Here is a 21071-nt window from a genome sequence, read left to right on the forward strand (position 1 = left end):
ATAAGGATGACATAAAAACACCTGAAATAGCTATAATGTGTGGCCCACTAGACCACGTGTCTAGACTCACTCATGAGTTGACTATACTACTAACACCCTCTCTTAGATCATCGATGATCTAAAGATGATACAATACAATGATACAATGATAATGGCTTATCGTAGTCCATCCAACAAAGATTACTAGAATAGAACCATGGACATTTAAGAAGTGGGTGATCAAGCCACCACCAAGGTTCTTCGGAGAGAACCTGATATTGATGTCGATGATATCAGAACTTGAAAATAGAGAAGAATCATAGTAGCTCTTCATGTCTGTCAAACAATGTCTCACAATAGCATACATGACTATCATGTCAAAAATGCATTTGAGCATACATGAAGATGGATTTTCTGCCTTTAGCTAGATTGTCAAAGTGTCCTCTTGTGTGAGCTCAACCAGAAACCAATCTTGCTTACTGTCAAGTAAGAACCCATCATGAACTTGGAAGTCAATTCCAATTCCAAGATTTGAAAACTTGCCGGATTTCAGTTGGTGTGTGCCCGAAGTCTCTCTTTGGAACCTATGCACCTATATACCAATATAGATGAGGCTCACTTGTCCCACCGCACCACCCTCTCACACTCCTTGCTTCGCACTAGAGAGTCGTGAGGGATGATTGCATCACTTGCACTAGAAAGTAGCAGGAGGAGGGGTGGCCAAGCCCTTCCCTTGATTTGAAGAAGAAGACCCCTTTTGCACCTTGGCCAGATGATCCAAGTTGAAGTTAGAGAAGGATGACTCGGTAGAGCAATCTGTGCTTCATCTTTTCTCCTTCTTCTTCCTTGAAGCTGCTAACTCCTTACAATCCTTGCATAAATGTCCCTTTTTACCTCAATGATAGCACATGGCCTTCGATTTATTTTTCATGTCACCTCTCTTTGAAGTTGCAAATGTCTCATTGGAGCCACTATATTGAGATGGAAGCCTCCCTTGTAACCTCAAGGATGCCTTATGCCCAAGTAACATCGAGGACATATGGGTAAAGCTCATTGGTGTTAATGATGTTTGGGCCCGCAAAGCATTGGCTACTCCATTTAACTTTGGAAGAAGCTTACAAAGTACAACCCCGATGAGATGAGTCTTTGTAGGTGCCAAAGCTAATCTTGTACTTGCGCAACACAGAATAAGAATGATTGAATGGTATCCTTAGGCTCAAATTTCATTTGTTGGACTTGGCCATAGAGGGCCACTATACACATAGTCGAGGGTGTCTTATACAACATCTAAAGCTTCTCCCATACTACAAAAGCTGCCATGTAGAAGGTGACTATTGGTAGTACCTCATAAGAGATACATTAGAGAAGAGTATAATATGCACGAGAATCGTTAGAATCCCATGTAAGCATTGTATCCTCACGGTTGTCCTTGTCCCAATCATCTGAAAGAGGAGTGGGAGGTTGAGGCCACTCAATAGCTTTACAAACCACGTACCATAATTGCTTTTGCATAAACCATGCTTTCATAACAACACTCCATGTTAAGCAGTCAGGGTTGTGAAGTTTGTCATCAGCAGAACAATAGAGAGGAGCCATCTAGAGAGAGAGAGAGAGAGAGAGAGAGAGAGAGAGAGAGTGTGTGTGTGTAACCACAAACACAACACAGACTACACTGTTAGGAGTTCACATGTAGTGTCAAGAGGAGCTGACAAAACGTCTGCAAAATCTAGGGGAATCAGATTGATGACAGCCAACAAACACTGACAGAGGCTGAAAACGCTGTTGCCCAGCTTGCAAGAAGATGAAATGCTGAAAACACAAATACAGATGTCAAAAATGCGCGCAAAAGAGCTTTAAACACAGTTGTGCAGCATCAAAATATTGCAGAAAATTAAAATAGAGACTGCAGCATTAAATACACAGAGAATTGAAGATTGAAAACAGGCTGAAAGTTCCCAGAAACTGGTTGCCCAGGTTGCAGCAGACAGAATAAGGATGATCTGCACCAGAAAATTGCAAGGGCAGACTGTCCACAGCAGAAAACAGCACCTAGAGCTTGAACATGGACGTTTGATTCCATGTTAGAAGTGGGTGCAGCGATGGAAGCATAGAAGACTGTTGTAATAGGCTGCACAACATGAGAGAGAAGAGAAAATAGAAGCAAACAAAAGAACACTTCAAAGGGAAAACTCAGAGATATACTCGGGAAATGGAATCCATATACCAAACATGAGTCAATCGTGTATAATAGTGAGTCACTTGTTGCGTGGGCATTGGCATGGGCTTCCTCTCACTAATAGGGCCTGCACTAGAATTTGCAAGTGATGAATGATGCTGAATAAATGACTATGGAGGAGGGAGCTTGAATATGTAGCATAAAAATATGCCATCAATATAATGCTTGACCCACTAAACCACATGCCTAGACTCACTCATGAGTTGACTATCTTGCTAATAGACTACTTCTAGAACTCATGATTATGAGGTCGGCACTTTGAGAGTTGCGGATGTTGATGCTCTTGCAAATGTTGATATGATTGCTGATTCTTGTTAGGAAAATCGCCTCCAAAACATACAAGTATTTATTCATAATTGATCTTCTACTATGGAGTGAAGAATTGTGAGAAGGACATTTTCAAGATACGAATTATGGCTTATTACTCGCGTGCTTTGTGCACATAGAAATCCTCTTTGAATATTGAGAAGCATGCTATAGGGTAGACTATGGTATTCCATTTTTGAGGATTTAAAAATTCTTCAACATGGTATCTATTGTCCATGATGCAATTAGATTCAGGGATGGCTTGAAATTGTGCAACCTTGTATAGATTGTCCATGATGCAATTGGATAACATGAGAATGAGTGATTACCAAAGCATAGTGGTATTGAAGGCTACTAGCACATTTCTATGGGTTTGTGAGGCTTGATGTAGAGGAGAATAATCATGCATGCTTATGGTTTAGAGAAAGGCCAACAATATAGGATATTGAAGGGGGCATCCTCAGATGTTTGAATTATTTATATGACTTATTTGCACTTGATCATTTCGCCATGCGATTTAATTTTGGGATATGCTATCTTTATGCAATATGCTTGCAATCATAAATAAAAGGTTCAAAATTGCATAGCTCATGTTGCTTTGAGTTGACATGGAATGATTGGGTCCATTCAAGGCATGGTAACCATGGAATATGTTTCATTAGGAGTGAAATGTGAAACATGTTTTTTTTGGTCAAACGTTTCAGTATGCAATCTTTTGCTTCCCCGTTTTGCTCCCAAGGGAAAGGGAGAATTCTATTGTAAAATTGCTAAACATGTGCGTTCCAAATGTATAATTGTTCTGTTTCATATAGCGTTTCACTTAGGATCCACTAGAGGTGAAACGTTTCATGCTGAGATGCAACACTTTGGGGATGAAATGTTTCAAGGGTGAAATGTCTTGCAGTTACCTTGAATGATGTTTATCCAGGATAAAATGATGGCTTGTATGGTTAATGGGCCCTTTTCAAAGGGGCACACTGTTGTGCAAAAAAGGTTTGCTGATGCTTCATGTTATACATGCTTGTGAGATGGAGCCTCATGTTTTGATTGTGCATCTTTTCCACTTCTAAATCATGCCAATACATTTTTTTGAAGTTTTGGATTTTGATAGTGTTACAACCCTTAGAAAAAGCACTGAATTTTTTTATCATTGATGTTTACAATCGTGGATTATGGTGACTATGAACACATAAATTCCATTTTATCTGGCACAATTAATTTTCCACTGGATTCTTAAAATTTGCAGAGTACTTGGATTATACAATAATCAATCTCCACATGTTCACACACACGCACACGCACACACGCACGCACGCACACATGTGGGGGGGTGGGGATACTTGCAGATCAAAAGGTTTTTCTACTTATTGCAATATGGATGATTCCCTGTTTCTCAATTTTTAGGCACTAGACCAATCCCTTGATAAAGAAACAGTTTTGGAAGCTGCAACATCTGCGGCTGCAACTGTTGTTGATGCTGCAGTTGCTACCAGAGCTATGAGGTATGTTAAGGTCATTTTGCAGAATCTATTGTGTGGTAATAGATCACACGTTCTAACAAGGATTTTGTTGTTCTTGGCAGAAAAACAATTGATTTGAGTAACAACCAATCTGTAGAAGAGAAGGATGAGGATAAAGAAGAAGCAGAAATAGAATTTGCAGAATTAGGAGATTGTGTGCCTGATGCAGAGCGTCTTGCAAGCCTCAAAGAAAGATTCTCTGTTCAATGTTTGGAACGATTAGGGGAATATCTGGAAGTGCTTGGCCCAGTGTTACATGAACGTGGTGTGGATGTTTGTTTAGCCCTTTTGCAGCGAGAATCGGCTGATGGGCTATGTACTAAAGATACAGCTATGTTGGCAGATGTTTTGAAACTTATCTGTGCACTTGCTGCTCATCGAAAGTTCTCTGCCTTATTTGTAGACAGAGGTGGTGTGCAGCAGATTTTGGCTGTTCCAAGGCTTCCACAGACATATACTGGAATTTCCCTTTGTTTATTTGCATTTGCTTCAGTGCCGGTAATCTTTTGAATTGGGATTATTTTCATTTCAATGCTGGATTTATACTGTTATATACTTATGGCAACTGTTATGTTACATCAATGTCAGGGTGTCATGGAGCGTGTTTGCACTGCCCCTGCAGAAGTGCTGAAAGATGTAGTCAGTTTAGGACTTCAGCTCTTAGAATGTGCCCAAGATCCTGCCCGAAGGAATGCAGCACTGTTTTTTGGTGCAGCCTTCGTGTTTCGAGCCATTCTTGATGTATTTGATGCACAGGATGGTCTCTATAAGATGCTCAATCTCTTAAGAAATGCTGCTGCAATCAGATCTGGGACTGGCGTACCTGGTCCATCATCAACTTCAAGAAGTGATCGAGCAGCATCTGCTGAGGTCTTGACATCTTCAGAAAAACAGATTGCTTATCATACTTGTGTTGCTTTGCGGCAATACTTCCGGGCTCATCTTCTTATATTGGTTGATTCACATCGGCCTTGCAAGGGTAAGGGTGGTTCTCGAAATTATACAGGTGGCCGTGCTGCATATAAACCACTTGACCTGAGCAATGAGGTCATGGATACACTTGTTTTACAAATACAAAGGGATAGAAAGCTTGGCCCAGTTTTTGTTCGTGCTCGCTGGCCAGCACTAGAAAAATTTATGAGTTACTCTGGTCATGTGATTCTTTTAGAGCTTACTCAGGTTCTTGTTTACCAGCCTCTTGTATTTCAACCTTTATCAGTTTTTAATTTAGATTCAACCATAAGTGTCACTAAACCATACTTTTGTTAATATTCACTTAGGTGCCCCCTGGGGAGAGGTACCTTCATGATATTGCACAACATGCTTTAGGTGTCCTACAAATTGTCACATTGATGCCTTACACAAGGAGATTAATTGTGACCTCTACTCTCAGCAATGATCGGTCAGGCATGGCAGTGATTCTTGATGCTGCCAGTGTAACGAGTTTTGCAGAGCCAGAGGTATGGGCTACACTTATTTCAATCTCAGGGCGCTTTGCTTTTCTTGAATTTGTGGCGTTCTTTGGTACATAAATAAAAAGTGCAAATCTTTTCACTCCAGGTTATCCAGTCAGCATTATTGGTGCTAGTTAATTTGGTTTGCCCACCTCCCTCACTTTCTAGTCGGCCAAATCTTCCACCCAACACACCCAGTGCACAACCACCATTTCAGAATACTGGTGGGGGTAACATGGCCTCTCTGGGGGAGAGCAAAGAGCGGCTGACAAAGGGGGAGGGCATTTCAGACAAGACTGCCCTGGATCGTTCTACTCAAGGTGATGACATGAAAGAGCGAGCCTCGAGAGGAGATGCCACTGTTGAGAAGACTGCTGGTGTACCAGGGACATCTGCAGCAGCAGCTGTGGTTGGTGATCGAAGGATTTCTCTAGGCTCAGTTGCTGGTGGCTCTGGCCTTGCGGCTTATATGGAGCAAGGTTATCGGCAAGCACGAGATAGCGTGCGTGCGAATAATGGCATCAAGGTTCTCCTTCACTTGCTGTATCCAAGAACAGTTTTCCCACCTATGTCATTGGATTGCATTCGTGCCCTTGCTTGCAGAGTACTTCTTGGACTTGCTAAGGATGATGCTATTGCACATATTTTAACGAAGCTCCAGGCAAGAAGATTATATTTTCTGAACGAGATATTGGTGTGCTTTTAAAATTCTACTTCTTATTCAAATTTAGTGATTGTGTGGTGCAAAATACTTCAATACATGGCAGGTAGGGAAGCTGCTGTCAGAGTTACTTCGAGAAGGTAATAGCCATTTAGGACGAGCTCCACCTTCTAATGGGGCAGGCGAGCAAGGTCGCTGGCAAGCAGAGCTTGGCCAAGTTTCTATGGAGCTCATGGCTGTACGTTGTGTTTCTAATACTTGTTTTCCTTCATCTAAGATTTTTCCAGAATGTATTTTAGTTGATTTTGGTTATTCAGATTGTCACGAATGCTGGGAGGGCAAGTACGCTAGCAGCAAGTGATGCAGCTGCACCAACTTTGCGTCGCATAGAAAGAGCTGCTATCGCAGCTGCTACACCGATCACCTATCCTGCTCGGTATCTTGAATATGGAAGCAGTTGTGTAGGACTTTTTTGTGTGTTGAATATTATTGTCTCTGGTGTGTCAACACTTGTCTTTATTTTCAGGGATCTTTTGCAGCTAATACATGAGCATTTGGTGTTGTCTGGGCTCTCAAAATCTGCATCAGCATTGTTGGATGAAGCACAGTTGGCACCGTTGCCTTCAGCTGTGTCTCAAACAATGGTCTTGAACCACAGCAGTGCCTTGGATACGTCTCAGGAGCCGTTGGAGTGGCCAGCAGGACGAGTTCCAAGCGGCTTTCTTGTAGATGTTTCAAAAGCTTCTGTAAAGGAAGATGCAACAGTCAAGAGTGATCAAGTTCTTGGTAGTGCTCGGAAAAAGGGTCCAAGTTTTTCTTCTTCTCTAATGACTGGGCAGCGTCCTTCCCAATCGACTCCACTGTCCATAAAGGAATTTGCTGGACAATCATTAGAAAGCAAGCAAACTGCTGGCAGGACTGAAAAAATTCAGGAATTTCACATATCTGGGTCCAGGCTGGGTGATTCTGAATATGCAGACACTCCACGAACTGCTGCCACATCTTCCAGTGGTGTTTCTGCAAAGAGGAAGCTTACAGACAGAGATCCATGCCCACTTCCTACTCCCAAACGGTTTGCCATGAGTGATGCCGAAGGTTCACCATTTGCTTCCATCACCTCTAAATGTAGCCAAGCACATGATGGGAGATCATTGGCCTCTACCTCTCAATGCCAAAATCACCTAGATGTGTTGCCTCGCTTGGAAAAACCTGAAACAAGTCATTTGCAAATCGATCTGATGGCGGTAGAAAACAATCAGGTGCAGGTCCCCTCATCTTTTAGCACTCCTGTTCAGCCCCAAGCGTCACCATTTCCTCATCCTAACTTATTTTCTGAGCCACAAACATGTCAAAATGAACGTGCGACTCTTGACTCACTGGTGGTGCAATATTTAAAACACCAGCACAGACAATGCCCAGCACCAATAACTACCCTTCCTCCTCTCTCTTTATTCCATCCACACGTCTGTCCTGAGCCAAGGAGGGCTTGTTATGCACCTTTCAATACTACAAGAAGGCTTGCTGCAAGGGAGATGGTTCCTCCTTATGGTGGAACTCAAGGTCGGCGACGGAACATACATTTTGTTTACAGCCGGTTCAGGCCATTGCGACCATGCCGTGATGAGAGTGTTCTACTCACTACCACTTCATTCTTGGGGACTACTTTTCGTCTTGCTGCTGGCAGTCATGCTGGTGAAATACGGCTGTTTGATTGTCATTCTGGGAATCTTCTTGAAACACATGTATGCCATCAATCCCCCATAACGCTACTGCAATGTGCCTCTGGGGAGCTTGGAGGATCTCTTGAGTTTACAGGATCACAACCGGGGCACTTGTTACTTTCGTCTGGAAGCTACGATGTCAAACTTTGGAACTCTTCTGCACTGGGTGATGTTCCACTCTATAGCTTCGAAGGATGCAGATCAGCTCGTTTCAACCATAGTGGAAGTATGTTTGCTGCAATTTCTGCAGAATCTCATAGAGAAGTTCTGCTTTATGATGTTCAAACAGGCACATTGGAACAAAGGCTGTCTGACAGCAGCTCCTCATCTGCAGTACTTCGTGGTAGTGGCCAATGCATCGCTCACTTCAATTCTTCAGACACCGTACTGCTGTGGAATGGAGTGTTGTGGGATCATCGTGTTCCACGTGCTGTTCATAAGTTTGATCAGTTCACTGACTATGGGGGTGGTGGCTTTCATCCAACAGGAAATGAGGTGTGTAAAGCCTTCAAGTAAAGCTCACAGTTAGTTAAGATACTTTGGATGGTCTTGTAGCTGTGTCTTGTCAAGGCTGTATTGCTGTCTTTTGTGATCTTGGTCCATGTGTAAAGTTAGCCATTTGAGTGGTTGTACATTGGAAAGGTTTGTATTTCTGTTTTGTGTATCCTTGTTTCTGTTCAATGTAAGGTGAGCAGTATTTAATAGGTCATCAATCTATGAGCTAATTGGTAAAAAGCTAATTGTCAGGGATATGAATGAGAGGAAATTCAGTTTTCAACCACAGCCATTGATTAGACTTATTGTAAAAGATGGAGCGATCCCTTTTTGCTTTTATCAACTCTTGCCGAGTGGACACGTGTGCTGGCCTATTTTTGAAAACTGTGACTTGACAGTTTGAGATCCTTGCTTATGCAGAAATCATCTGAAGAATTGAATGCATCTTACTGCAGGTTATTATCAATTCTGAAGTGTGGGATTTGAGAGCTTTCAAACTCCTGCGCAGTGTACCTTCTCTAGATCAGACTGTGATTACATTCAACGCTACTGGCGATGTCATTTATGCAACTTTGAGGAGGAACTCGGAGGACATCACATCTGCCCTTAATCCTCGGCGTGGCAAGAATCTTCTTTTCTCAGCCTTTAAGACACTAGATGCCATGGATTATACAGATATTGCTACTACATCAGTTGATCGCTGTGTTCTGGATCTTGCAACAGAACCTAGTGATACTTTGATATCTGTAGTAGCATTGGATGGGCATGATGAGATGGATTCTTTTGCAAAACTCTATGAAGTTGGGAGGCGAAAGCCCACAGATGATGATTCTGATCCCGATGATGGGGTGGAGACAGAAGATGATGAAGACAGTTTAGCAGAGGAAGAAGCTGCAGAAGAAGAAGGCTTGCATGGAGATGATGATACTGATTTTGATGTCACGGGGGATGAGGATGGCACTGGGGATGAGGATGAAGCAGAAGAGGATGTTGATGCAGATTTTGATACCAATGATGAGGACGATGATGATATGGTCGAGGTTGATGGGAGCATTGTTGAACTATTTTCTGATGGTGATGATGATGACACACGAATCTCTTACAGTAGTGATGATGGCTCTGCTGGGGATTTCGATGAAGATTTCAATGAAATGCTACAGGGTTTCTTTTGATGTCTTCAATGCAGGCTTGAAAGGTGGGTGACACTCATTTGAAAGTGATAAAAAAAGCGTGCTCTTGTATGATAATTATAATCCAGGTCCAAAGGACAGGATTTGTATCTTGAGGTAAAAGGAAGGTCACAAATGGGAAGCTCTATTGTGCTGTAGGCTCAAATAAAACTTTATGAGCCTGAGCTATTTTTCATTATCATTTCCATGCTCTTGTTTCTTTAAGAGGGGATTCTAGAGATTGATGTTGAGTACCACATTTTGTAGATGTCTCCTTCGGAGTTTTGTAGAGCTAAGGACAGCTTCATGGCTTGTATATTTAGAAGCTCAGAGGAAGAGAGGCGTGAATGTTGAGTGGGGAGGGTTGTCTCTAGGGGTAATTGATGACAGTGACAGGTGGCTCACTTATCTGCAAGGTTGAAAGTCACAGTAGTCCCTTGGAGCCCTTGGAATTTTGGTCTCAAACTGGACCTTGTAATTATCATCACAAAGATTGAAGGCAAAGGATAGGGGACTGCTGGAAATGGATAAAAAATTATCCTCCATACTGGGTTGCTAATGTCTTCTAATATCTTGTGCTTATTAAAGGAAATTCATGTTGCCATTCAGGTGATTTTGCCAATTAGTTTTGCCTGCTACCTGTATTAGATTATTCAGGTTTGGGGTCTAAAGCAGTGCAGTGCAAAAAGTACAAAAGCTGGGTTTGTGTTAGCAAATTAATGCATCGGGATAGAGACCAGATGATGTCTGATCTTTCAAGCACAACCTTTTAGGTATTCGGAAGCATGTGCTAATCTTCAGTGAACTCTACTGTTGCCTCATTATAACGAAAATGTAGCAGGAAGATAGTGCATTTTATTAGCCTAATTTTTGTGCTTGTTTTTGAAACAGGAGCTTCTACAGCACTCTTTTCATACTTGCTACTTCAAATAAATTAGTGGAAAATAGAGAATGGCTCCGCAACATACGTCTTGCTTTATAGTTGCTAAGTCAGTTGTATACTGGCGATGAAAATGTTGGTAGACTTTTGGAAGTCACCTTACAGGCTTGCACTCTTAGGAAGAAGTGTATCAAGTGTTCTTGGTAAACCCTACTCTAACCGCACGGTTCTGCATATTTTCATTGCCTTGGGCACATGGGTATAAAGTTCTAACTAACAACAAACTTAGTATTCTTTTTGTCCGTGGTTTTATGAGGTGAAGTCTATAATGGTGAATCTGTTGGGGTTTTGCTGAGCTCTAGTTGTGCATTGCATATTGTTGTTCCCAAAATATTGACGAGGGTTTTTGGCAGACATGTTTCTAAGCTGTCCTATCAGCTTTGGATCTAGAATGGCGGTTGGTTCTAGTAGATCCTAAACAAATTTCTAAATTTTTAGTATGTTTTAAGTGGTTAGTATCATTTGTAAAAGGAGAATAGGTTGAAGTACACACTGTGTTACTAAAGCTATACTGCAAGGCAGCACATGCAAGAGTGAACCTCGTGAAGATTCTGACACGAGGACTTACAAAGAAATGAGGTAGAACCCTTTTATGCAAGTAATTTTTTGAGATGATTTGTTTTTGCTTGACAATTGATTTGGGAAGTGAATGCTTATATGTCTTCATGGTTGGACATTGATAGCAGAATACATGAGCTTGCAGAATGCACAACCAGGCAAGATGTAACCACCATTGGCTCCATCTTGCCTCGTTACATGTTGCCAACAGTCTTCAAACAAAGCTCACATAGCATGTGCAAAGGTCCTTTTGTGATGGCTGCATCTCGCCAGTGCACAATTTCTTACAGGATATGCATCTTGTCAGTGCACAAGCTCTTTACAGAATATGCAAACCATCATTCCATCTCAAGGTGTGTAAGAGAGCAAGCTTGTTGCCAATGAACTCAAGTGAGCTTCTGTGGCGATGTGTAGTGAATAATCAGCTCCAAGGTCATCTAAGCACTTCCTTTCCAATTCTACTACCATGTAAACAATATCTTAGCATTCTAAGTATGTGCGAAAGGGAACAGGTGTTATGGAAGTACCCACTATATTACTGCAACAATACAAGGCAACTAGCCAAGGTAAACCTTGCCTGGTGTTCAGAGAGTAATGAGTAATTGTTGGACCACGACTTAGTAATGAGTAACACGACTCCCACTCTACAACTGCAAGATTAGCAATCGGATATTTATCCACAAACACATAAACAAACCTTCATGTAAGCAGTAGATGCCTTAACTTCTAAATCACAACATGCAACTGAAGTTGCTTGGGTGAAGATTTGCATATAGCATGTGCAACAAACTAATGCACATGAATTGCTATTACCTTTGTAGATGTCTCTCAACTAATGTTTTGGCTGATTCCACAATTGATGCAACAAAGATGACTGCTAGCTAATTGATCATTGTAAGTGCAGGTGATGGAGTTCAGTTATATGTAAAGGGTCGCCATAATCAAGGTGATGCATAAAGTACCAGTGTTAGTGGTTGTGTTGCTTATGTATTTACTTGGATAGATGTTTGGTTGGAGATGGTATTTACAAGGGGGTACCATTATGTGAGTCCGTAAGGGTTTCATGATAGGTTTAGATTTTCTCTTGAATGCATAGTTTTAGAGTCTGGAGGTGTTATAGAAAGCATAGGGTGCCACTGAATTAGATGCTGGTATTAGGTAAACTTTTTTAAAAGTCAACCCTGTTATAGGGTTTGCTTACTCTAGTTTAATTGAAGGCCTTATATGTGACCTATTTCTTTGAGTATAATAAAACTTGTGTACTTATTGATAGTGGTATGTCCTTTGATGATTGTAAAATATATGCATTGAAAACTATGCTTATGATTTTATAAATATATGGTACCATGAGGACCTTTTATGTTATTATCAAATTATGGTGCTCCTTATACGAGTACTTTTAAGGAGTTGCTCGACCAAGATACCAGAGGTTGCTATCAAAGCATGTGATGAATTCATATGTTATGTTAAGGTAAATCGACATTGGCCCAAAAACTTTGCTACTTGATGTTAATTATTTTGATAATCTTTGGACGTGAAAATGTATTGCATTAGTAATGTAAAAAATAAAATAAAATCAGGGTCACAAAAGTGAGCTAGCAGTTAAGCCACTTGGCAAACTTACCACGCTCAGAATAACATTAGGTGACTTTCCTTGTAGAGCATTCCTAAGTACCACCTTTTGCCCAGTGGCATCAACCCAATCAGTGGCAATCATCACATTTAAAATATTATCTAGTATTGACCTCCCCTCTACAAACCCTAACTGGTGTGGGCTGATCACTTCATTAAAATGGGAGCTAGCCTGCTTGCTGCTTGCTATGGATTTGGCAATTATCTTACATGGCACGCCCGGAAGGGAGATGGGTCTCCAATAATACAGACTCGTGCACTGCCTCCGTTTCAGCATCAAATATATAATGATATTGTTCCATTCACTAGGCATTCTTCTCTTCCCAAATCCTATTTGCCAGAATGGTGAAACAGCCTTCAATGTGAGGTCAAATATGGAGCACAAATTCAGCAATTAAACCATCAAAATCCGGAGATTGGTCTCTTCCTAGCCCTTTCACTGTGAGCTCTTTGATGAGAAGTGCATTCTTAGCTTTTGTTACTGCAGGATGGAGATTTTCTATTAGCTCTCCCCGTGATCTTTTTTGGTTTTCACCCTCACGACTGTAAATGGAGTGAAAGAACCCTTTGCACTCTATGATTTTAGGCTCTGTCAATGTTGAATCCTCCTTTTGTAGAGAAGTAAGGCTTTCTCTAGCCCTTTTCCTGGAGAGGCTTTTATGCTTCTGATCCTTCTGCTTCATCACCTTCGTATCCTTCCCTGCGCTCGCGCCTGTGAGCCCATTTTTATCCAGCCGTGTTGATGCTGTACTGTCGCTTTTCGCTGATACTCTCAGACAGAGTTGTATCTTCATCCTCTGATTCCCTTGCTCTCTGCAAGGCTATGCAGGCAAGCTCCGAGATGTTATTCATAGTGACGACGTCGGAGTTCATTTGGTCACCACTCGACGTGGTCAGTGATTGCACTTAAATGCGACACGTTGAGTTAATTCTAATTAAGCTTCTTAACTTTCTTTTTGTTAACCTTTGCTTTGGTACGTAAATAGTACTAGTTGCCCTGGCAGCCGGGCCCACTAAGTGCGCTTTTAGCTGTTGGCATCATTGCGTAGCTTGTGAGGTTACGTCTCTCACTTGGTGTTTTGGTGAGCAAAGACTCGACCAAAAGAAAAGAGAAAAAGGAAACACGCTTCGTGTGCAACTAACAGTGCACTCCATGTGCGATGACACATCTTTAAAAGCTACTTCATATGACATGAATTCTTAGATATTGAACGTTAGTTTCGTGCAAGTCAAGCAACAGAAAGTAAAACAATTAATCCTTTCCATATATTCAATTTTGTAAAACCTTACAAGCAATGCATCCTTTAGTGTCATATTCTTAGATATATTCACATAATCTATAACACCTTGTTGAGCACCCCCAACACACACACACACACACACACACACACACACACACACACACTCTCTCTCTCTCTCTCTCTCTCTCTCTCTCTCTCTCTCTCTTTCTCTCTCATGGGTAAACCTCATGGAGCATATATGTACATGCACGTGTATAACAATCCCTTATGTGCATTTGCATGCACATACACATGATAATAACTGTCTAATTAAGATGTCCATCTTGTGTTGTCATCCTTACTATTAGTTAGTTATACTAAACAAAAACATGGTCATCCTATATCCTCAAAGTTTAAACAATTGTAAGTACACACATGGTGTGTTTACATATCTTTATTTGTTAAATGCGCATGTAAGATGGCCATCTCGTGGTGATGCCAACCTTATTAATAGTTTCTCGTCCTTGCTAGATTTAATAATATTACTTAGGCTTATACAATAGAGATTTGTAATTATGAGCAATTTGTGAATAAAACTAACTATAGTAGTGAAATTAAATAATAAAATGTGATTGAACAAAGGGAAAGATCATAGTTGGTCATACAAATTTACAAACAACAAACATATATCTAGATCTTCATTCAATCTTAAAAAATTTCTTTCATAAGCATCATTCTTAAGAAAAATGTGCGTTACTAACGCTGTGTGTATAGATGACATAATCATAGATAATTTAGCAATATCACACACACACACACACACACCCACACACCCACGCACATGCTCACGCACACGCACACAATGAAGTTATACTATTGTGTGCATTAAAATAACAAACTAAAAATTTGTTTTGATAGGTTGTAAAAGCTAGAGTGCCATAGAGGTATTGGTGTGAAGATGCTTCCAAATTTAGGGTTCTCTATCCCTTAAAGGGGATAGGGTTTTCCCTTCATCTCTTTCCCTCACCCCTCATTATGGTGAGGTCCATTGTTGCCAATGCCTCCCTTGAAGAACACATAGACCTTGTCGTTTTGTATACCACAACTCACATGTGCTTCTTGGATGGCCAAGTTGAATGGGCCAATCATATCCTACCGTTCCTACCATGGAAACTTCATCAATGAGTATTATAGGTAACTTATCCATTTTTCTAATAATCTAAGTAGATAAACAAGGGAGTGTTTAGCTTTATAAGCACTGATTGACCATGGTACATGGTAGCTCCAAAACACGCTGCCATGGTTACACACCACATATGATACATACATGAATCAACCACCAAATACATGTAAATGTATGCACATCTTCTTTCTTATCTAACAATGATTTATTTAAGATCCTTATGGGGTTTTCTGTCTCACTTAACATGAAAACTCTTAGCATGAACAATAAGCACACTCATCACGTCTTTGGTAGATGAGATTTCATAAAATAGATTCAAGATTATGTAAAAAATTCCTAAAACATCCATTACACATAGGCTTCTATGGATCATCCTTATACATGTAATGACCATTGAATAATGGCAAGACTATGTCAAGTTTTTTCCCCCCCTATATAGTGGACACTTCTCTTAGCAACCTATCTATTCTCTACTTCTTAGCTCTAGCTTGTTGCTGCTAAGCTACCTACACATCTAAAGGAAATAGATATGCCTTCTTCTTCTTCCTTACCTAGCTTTATGAGCTAAATTTGATGTGACATGATAATAATTGTTGAACTAATGACTCCTGCATCCCATAGTGACAAATTTGTTCTCACTAAACCATTTTTATGGATGGTTTTGTAGGTAGTACGTTCAACCTTTTTATCATATTTGGCTTGTTATAACTTGCTTGTAGAATTGTGAAGAAGTCACTAATCTTATGGTTCAAGGTTCTCTCTATCTAGTTATATTCCAACTATTCTAATTTCTCTACAGCAAGGGTTATCATTATTGATTTCTGAGGTAGCTCAAAGAGCTCATGTATACCTTCATAGTACATTGTTACATACTTTCATGTGATGGAGATTAATGAGATGTGTTGTTGCATTTCTTTATGAGATACTAGTAAATTTATCTCTTTCCATATTTCGATAATAAATGTTTGATTTGATAAGCTATCTATCTTGTTTAAATAACACATGCATTTATGACTATAATGTCTTTGAATAGCTATGGCCAAAGATTGTTTTGCTATTATAATATCAAAACTAATAGCAAATCACTTATAAAATCTTAGGGTTCAATGAGGTAACCATGCTCGATTATAATGATCCCTTGCTCGGACCCTCATTTATGCAAGACCTATTGATGTGAATCAAGGACGCTGATTGCCATAGTGTAATCATTGATATTGATAAAAATACCCTCAAGGAGGATGATGAATCCAAACCATTACTACTATTGTGATTGGATATATATTGTTGGCTCAAATTATATCAAGCTCATCTTACCAACCCACAAGCTACAGTTGCAAAACTCACCACTCTAGTGCAAAATCTCTTGAAATTTAGCGAGGAAGACAATCAGGTGCACAATGAATGGCTTGAGTCTTCAAAGAAGATTTTGAAGCATGTATTTTAGATTAATAAAGTCCATTTTTCATTTGAGAACCCAAGGCCTCACCAAGCTTTGGAGATCCTTTCCCCTTTGCCCATGTACAATAAAATGTACTTCACTAATTCCCCCATTATTAACAGAAGAAGAAGGCAATATTTTAGCCACGGCTTGGGAAACTCCTGAGTGGGATACAAAAGAGGATGAGCTATTATATGTGGATGCTTTCATTCCTTTGAGATACCTTGACACATTACTCCCATCAAAGAAAAACAAAGCATGTAATTTTGGTATCTATACTTTATTAGCACCCATCCCTATTGAAATGTGGCTTCCTTTTTTAGGAGAAAGGATCAGCAAGTTACTGCCTAGGAATACTCGAGGCTCACACAAGATGGTGTTTTGTCTCTCTTTTGGCACAACTTGATTGCCGGGTTCATTCTCTATGCAAACTTTTGAAAGTGGAAGATGCCCATCCCCATATGGATTGTGTGTTACTATTAAATCACATAAAGAATTTGATGGTAAATAAGATGCTAAATTTTTTATGGATGCATGAATTACTTCAAACCATTCATAAAATGTGCATGTGATGCCATTGGACATAAAGCTAAATGCAAGAACAACTCCATATTCAAAATGTGGACAAAAGCTTTCTTGGAAGATCTCTTCGGGGAACTATGGTCCTTTTTTTCAAATGGATCAATGATGCACATGACTTCATCAGGGCCTCCTTGGTGTTTTCCTACTATACAGAACTAGTTCTCATGACCATGAAAAATTCTCTTACACAATGTAGTGGAAGTTTACTTGGTCATCTCGAGGGTGATGGTATAAAACTCATCTTCAAACGTATTCTCCCATCTCTAAGAAACAACAATCTAGATACTAGACCACAACCAACAAGGAATAATCCACAATGTACATTCTCCCTCACATGGGAGTAGATGAGGATACTATGGCACTAAGCCAAAAAATATTGGTAATGGAACGGAGTTACATGAAGCAGTTGTTAGGAGTGCAACCTCAAACAATCTCAAAAGAAAGGGAGTTGCTTTAGATAACTATGGTAGTGCAATTAAGAAATGTTATTCGTTTGATGCAGGTTCAATTTTGGAGTTACTACATGGAAGAAGAACTTTAGAAAAGAATAAGAACCCCAGTTTATTCCTATCTTGTATTCGAACCACCTCATGAGTAGGTTTCACTTTGACTCTTTATTATATGAGTTTTTAAAACTCCCAAGACATATTGTTGCCTAGTAACATTTGTCTTTTAGTCTCATTTGGATGGTCTTTTGTCTCCTCCCTAAAGGATACATAGTATCAACATAGAGCAAGTTTTTTGAGCAAGAATGAACAACAATGTTGTTGCAATCTATATGACTCCTAATTCTATTCCTTCACTATCAAAAAACATGCTATAACCTATGATTTGGGTATCATCCCTAGCTCATGGGAAAAGTCTCTTTGTAAAAAAGGACAATCATATTCCTGCACGAACTCATAATCCCCATCTTGTGGAAAAAGCCTTGAGTGAGGCATTCACTAAATTTTGTGCCTTATGCAATTCCAATAAAATGCATTTGGTCTCTCTATTTTCAAGATATTAATTAATAACAAACTATCATATATATCTCCCCAAGATCTAGGTGACCATGAACAATTGGATTATGTTTTCAAGGACCTAACTAATAATTTTTTCATGTTAAGTCTTGATAAAGCCCCCAATAATGCTACTTTTCTATGCAAACAATTTATTCAAAAAAAGGGATTCAATAGGATCAAGGGGCTAGATTTTGAATATATTGCTATAAACAATGAGAATATACCTGACTTACTTGTTGTTCTTACTTATGAGTTAAAGATAATATCAATTCCTATTCACTCCTACTAATGGACATATACAAAGCACATACGATGGACTTTAGATGGCTAACCAATGCCTCTAAGTGTATATACTCAGAATTGTCCATCTTAATTGCTTCACTATTACTCTCATGCAAATAAAAAATTCAAGAAAAATGCAAGGTGTTTAATAATCATGTGTTCCTCACATTAGGAATAAAAATCCAATCATTTTGGACTATTGAAATCTCATTGGAATTCATTCTCAATGTACCATAAAGAATCTTTAGTACTTGCTCTATTGACGTCAAGAGGGTTATTAGTGTATCCCTCACAATGGAGTTAATGGCTTGAAAACTATCATAACCACTATTAGTGTAGGCCACTTTGCGGCAGCTTTGCTGCCCCAAAAGCAACAAGTGAAGCTCAACAATCTATTTCTCATCTTTCTCTCTCCTCTTTTCCCTCTCTGTTTCTAATTTTTTATTTATTCTCTCTCTCTCTCTCTCTCCCAAATTCCCTATGTATATTTCTCTCTCACTCTGTCTCTCTCTCTCTCTTTGCCTTCTATTTTAGTATATTTTTAATCCTCTCCTGGTTCTCTCTTTCTCTCTCTCTCTCTCTCTCCTTTTTTCTCTCCCCGCTTTTCTTCTATCTCTCTCTCTCTCTCTCCCCTTTTATTCTCCCCCCTCTCTCCTCTCTTTTCCTTCTCTCTCCCTCTCCTCCTTTTTCCTTTTTCTTCTTCTTCTTTCTCTCTCTCTCTCTCTCTCTCTTCATTCTCTTTTTAAATTTTTTTATTTTCTCTCTCCTTTTCCTCTCTCTCTCTCTCTCTCTCTCCCCTCTCTTTTCCTTCTCTCTTTCTCTATTTTTTATTCTCTTTAAATTTTATATTTCCTCTCTCTATAATTCTCTCTATATGTTCTCTCTCTCTCTCTCTCTCTCTCTCTCTCTCTCTCTCTCTCTCTCTCTCTCTCTCTCTCTCTCTCTCTCTCTCTCCACCCCCTTTTCTCCTTCTCCCCTTTCTCCTAGTTTTCATTTTTTTATTCTCCCCCCTCTCTCTCTCTCTTTTAAATTTTATATTCTCTCTCTCTCTCCCCCTTCCTCTCTCACTCAAAAAATATCAAATTTAAAAAATACTTTTCTCTTTTCTCCTTTTTCCTATATTTCTTCCTCTTTTCCTCTTTCTTCTTCTTCTCCTCTCTCTCTCTCTCTCTCTCTTCCTTCTCTCTCCTTTTTTTCCCTTTTTTTCTTCTCTTTAAATTTTTTCATTCTCTCTTTCTTTTAAATTTTATCTTTCTTTTTTGCTCTTTGTATATATCTCTTGATTTCTCTCTCTCTCTCTCTCTCTCTCTCTCTCTCTCTCCTTATTTTTCTTTTCCTCTCTCTTTCTCTTTCAAGTTTTTTTCTCTCACTCTCTTTTATCTTTATATTTTTTCTTCTCTCTCTATTTTTCTCTTTTCTCTCTTTCTCTTTCTCTCCCTCTATTTTCTCTCTCTTTCAAATTATATATTTCCTCTCTGTCTCTCTGTCTCTCTAAGTCAAAAACTATATTAAAAAAGATTTAATTTAAAAAGACAGTTTTCTTCTCTTTTTCCTCTCTTAGTCTTTTTCTCTTTCTTCTTCTTCCTTTTTTAATCCTTCTCCTTGTTTTTCTTTTTCTATCTCTCTCTCAAAGTGTGTCAAAAAAACTTTAAATAAAAAGTTTAATCTGAGAGAGAGAGAGAGAGAGAGAGAGAGAGAGAGAGAGAGAGAGAGAGAGAGAGAGAGAGAGAGAGAGAGAGAGAGAGAGAGAGAGAGAGAGAGAGAGAGAGAGAGAGAGTACAAATGAGAGAGATAGAGAGGGAGGAGGGGGGAGGAATTTAATTAAAAAGGGGAGGGGGAAAGGAAAGAGAGAGATTATAAGTGAGAGAGGGGGGGGGGGGGGGGACTTCAATGAAAAAAAGGGGGAGGGGGAAGAGAAAATGAGATACTACATGTGAGAAAGAGGGGAGGGGAGGGGCTTTTGATTGAAAAAGGTAATAGGCTCAGGAATCCCTCTGGAGATTTGAACCTACAACGAAAATAATATAGTAGTAAGATTATAAAGTGGGCATTTAATCAAACAAAGAAAAATTACATCTCATTTAATGGACTTTCTATCCATTACCATAATGGAACTTAGTCCAACGTAAAACGATCACTCTCTTTTAACATGGAAGAAACCATCCACATCAACCATTGGCCCATGGATCATACATTAATCCAACTTGGTCAAAAAGTTTTTAGACAATCTTGTGGTATCCCTATGGGATTCTCATGCTCACCTTTATGGTACAACCTTTATCTATTCTACTTTGAATTCCAATTTTGCAAAAAAATTAGTTACAAACCAAATACTGAATCTACTAAAATGGTTTTCACATTGTTACAAATATTATGATGACATTCTTCTCCTAAATATCCCCATCCCTACTATGTTCCTCAACATTATCTCCGCACATAATAATTATTGCTTCCATATGTACCCCAAACAATTTATTCAATTTGACTTCACTAAAAACCAATTTCTTGTCTTCGCAATGGGACACTTCATCTCCATATGAACAACTTTTCTCAATATGGAGATAACTATTAGAGAATCAAACCATCTCATAAAACCCTTTATTAAAAGAAATCTTCTCTCTTTTTCTTGTATAAAACTCATTCATCATAATACCAACAGGACCTCATGTTGGTCTCACTAAATCATCCTAT

The 21071-nt window shown here is 39.4% G+C and overlaps 1 protein-coding gene across 1 annotated transcript in view; it reads left to right on the forward strand.

Moving 5' to 3' along the window:
- DCAF1 (DDB1-CUL4 associated factor 1) overlaps positions 1–10719 on the forward strand; it is a 34496-nt gene extending 23777 nt beyond the window's left edge. Inside the window, exons 6-15 of the mRNA XM_087672176.1 lie at positions 3926–4023; positions 4104–4539; positions 4630–5220; positions 5322–5501; positions 5602–6156; positions 6263–6394; positions 6474–6592; positions 6683–8372; positions 8828–9567; positions 10433–10719. Of these exons, the coding sequence (XP_087528302.1) occupies positions 3926–4023; positions 4104–4539; positions 4630–5220; positions 5322–5501; positions 5602–6156; positions 6263–6394; positions 6474–6592; positions 6683–8372; positions 8828–9544 (4518 nt within the window). The 3' untranslated portion in view covers positions 9545–9567; positions 10433–10719. The remainder of the gene's footprint in view (positions 1–3925; positions 4024–4103; positions 4540–4629; positions 5221–5321; positions 5502–5601; positions 6157–6262; positions 6395–6473; positions 6593–6682; positions 8373–8827; positions 9568–10432) is intronic.
- Positions 10720–21071: the final 10352 nt, after the last annotated feature.

The sequence above is a fragment of the Lygodium microphyllum genome, chromosome 29 (assembly GCF_053477565.2).
Source record: "Lygodium microphyllum isolate KBCC chromosome 29, Lygodium_microphyllum_v1.1.10, whole genome shotgun sequence".
Taxonomy (NCBI): Eukaryota; Viridiplantae; Streptophyta; class Polypodiopsida; order Schizaeales; family Lygodiaceae; genus Lygodium; species Lygodium microphyllum.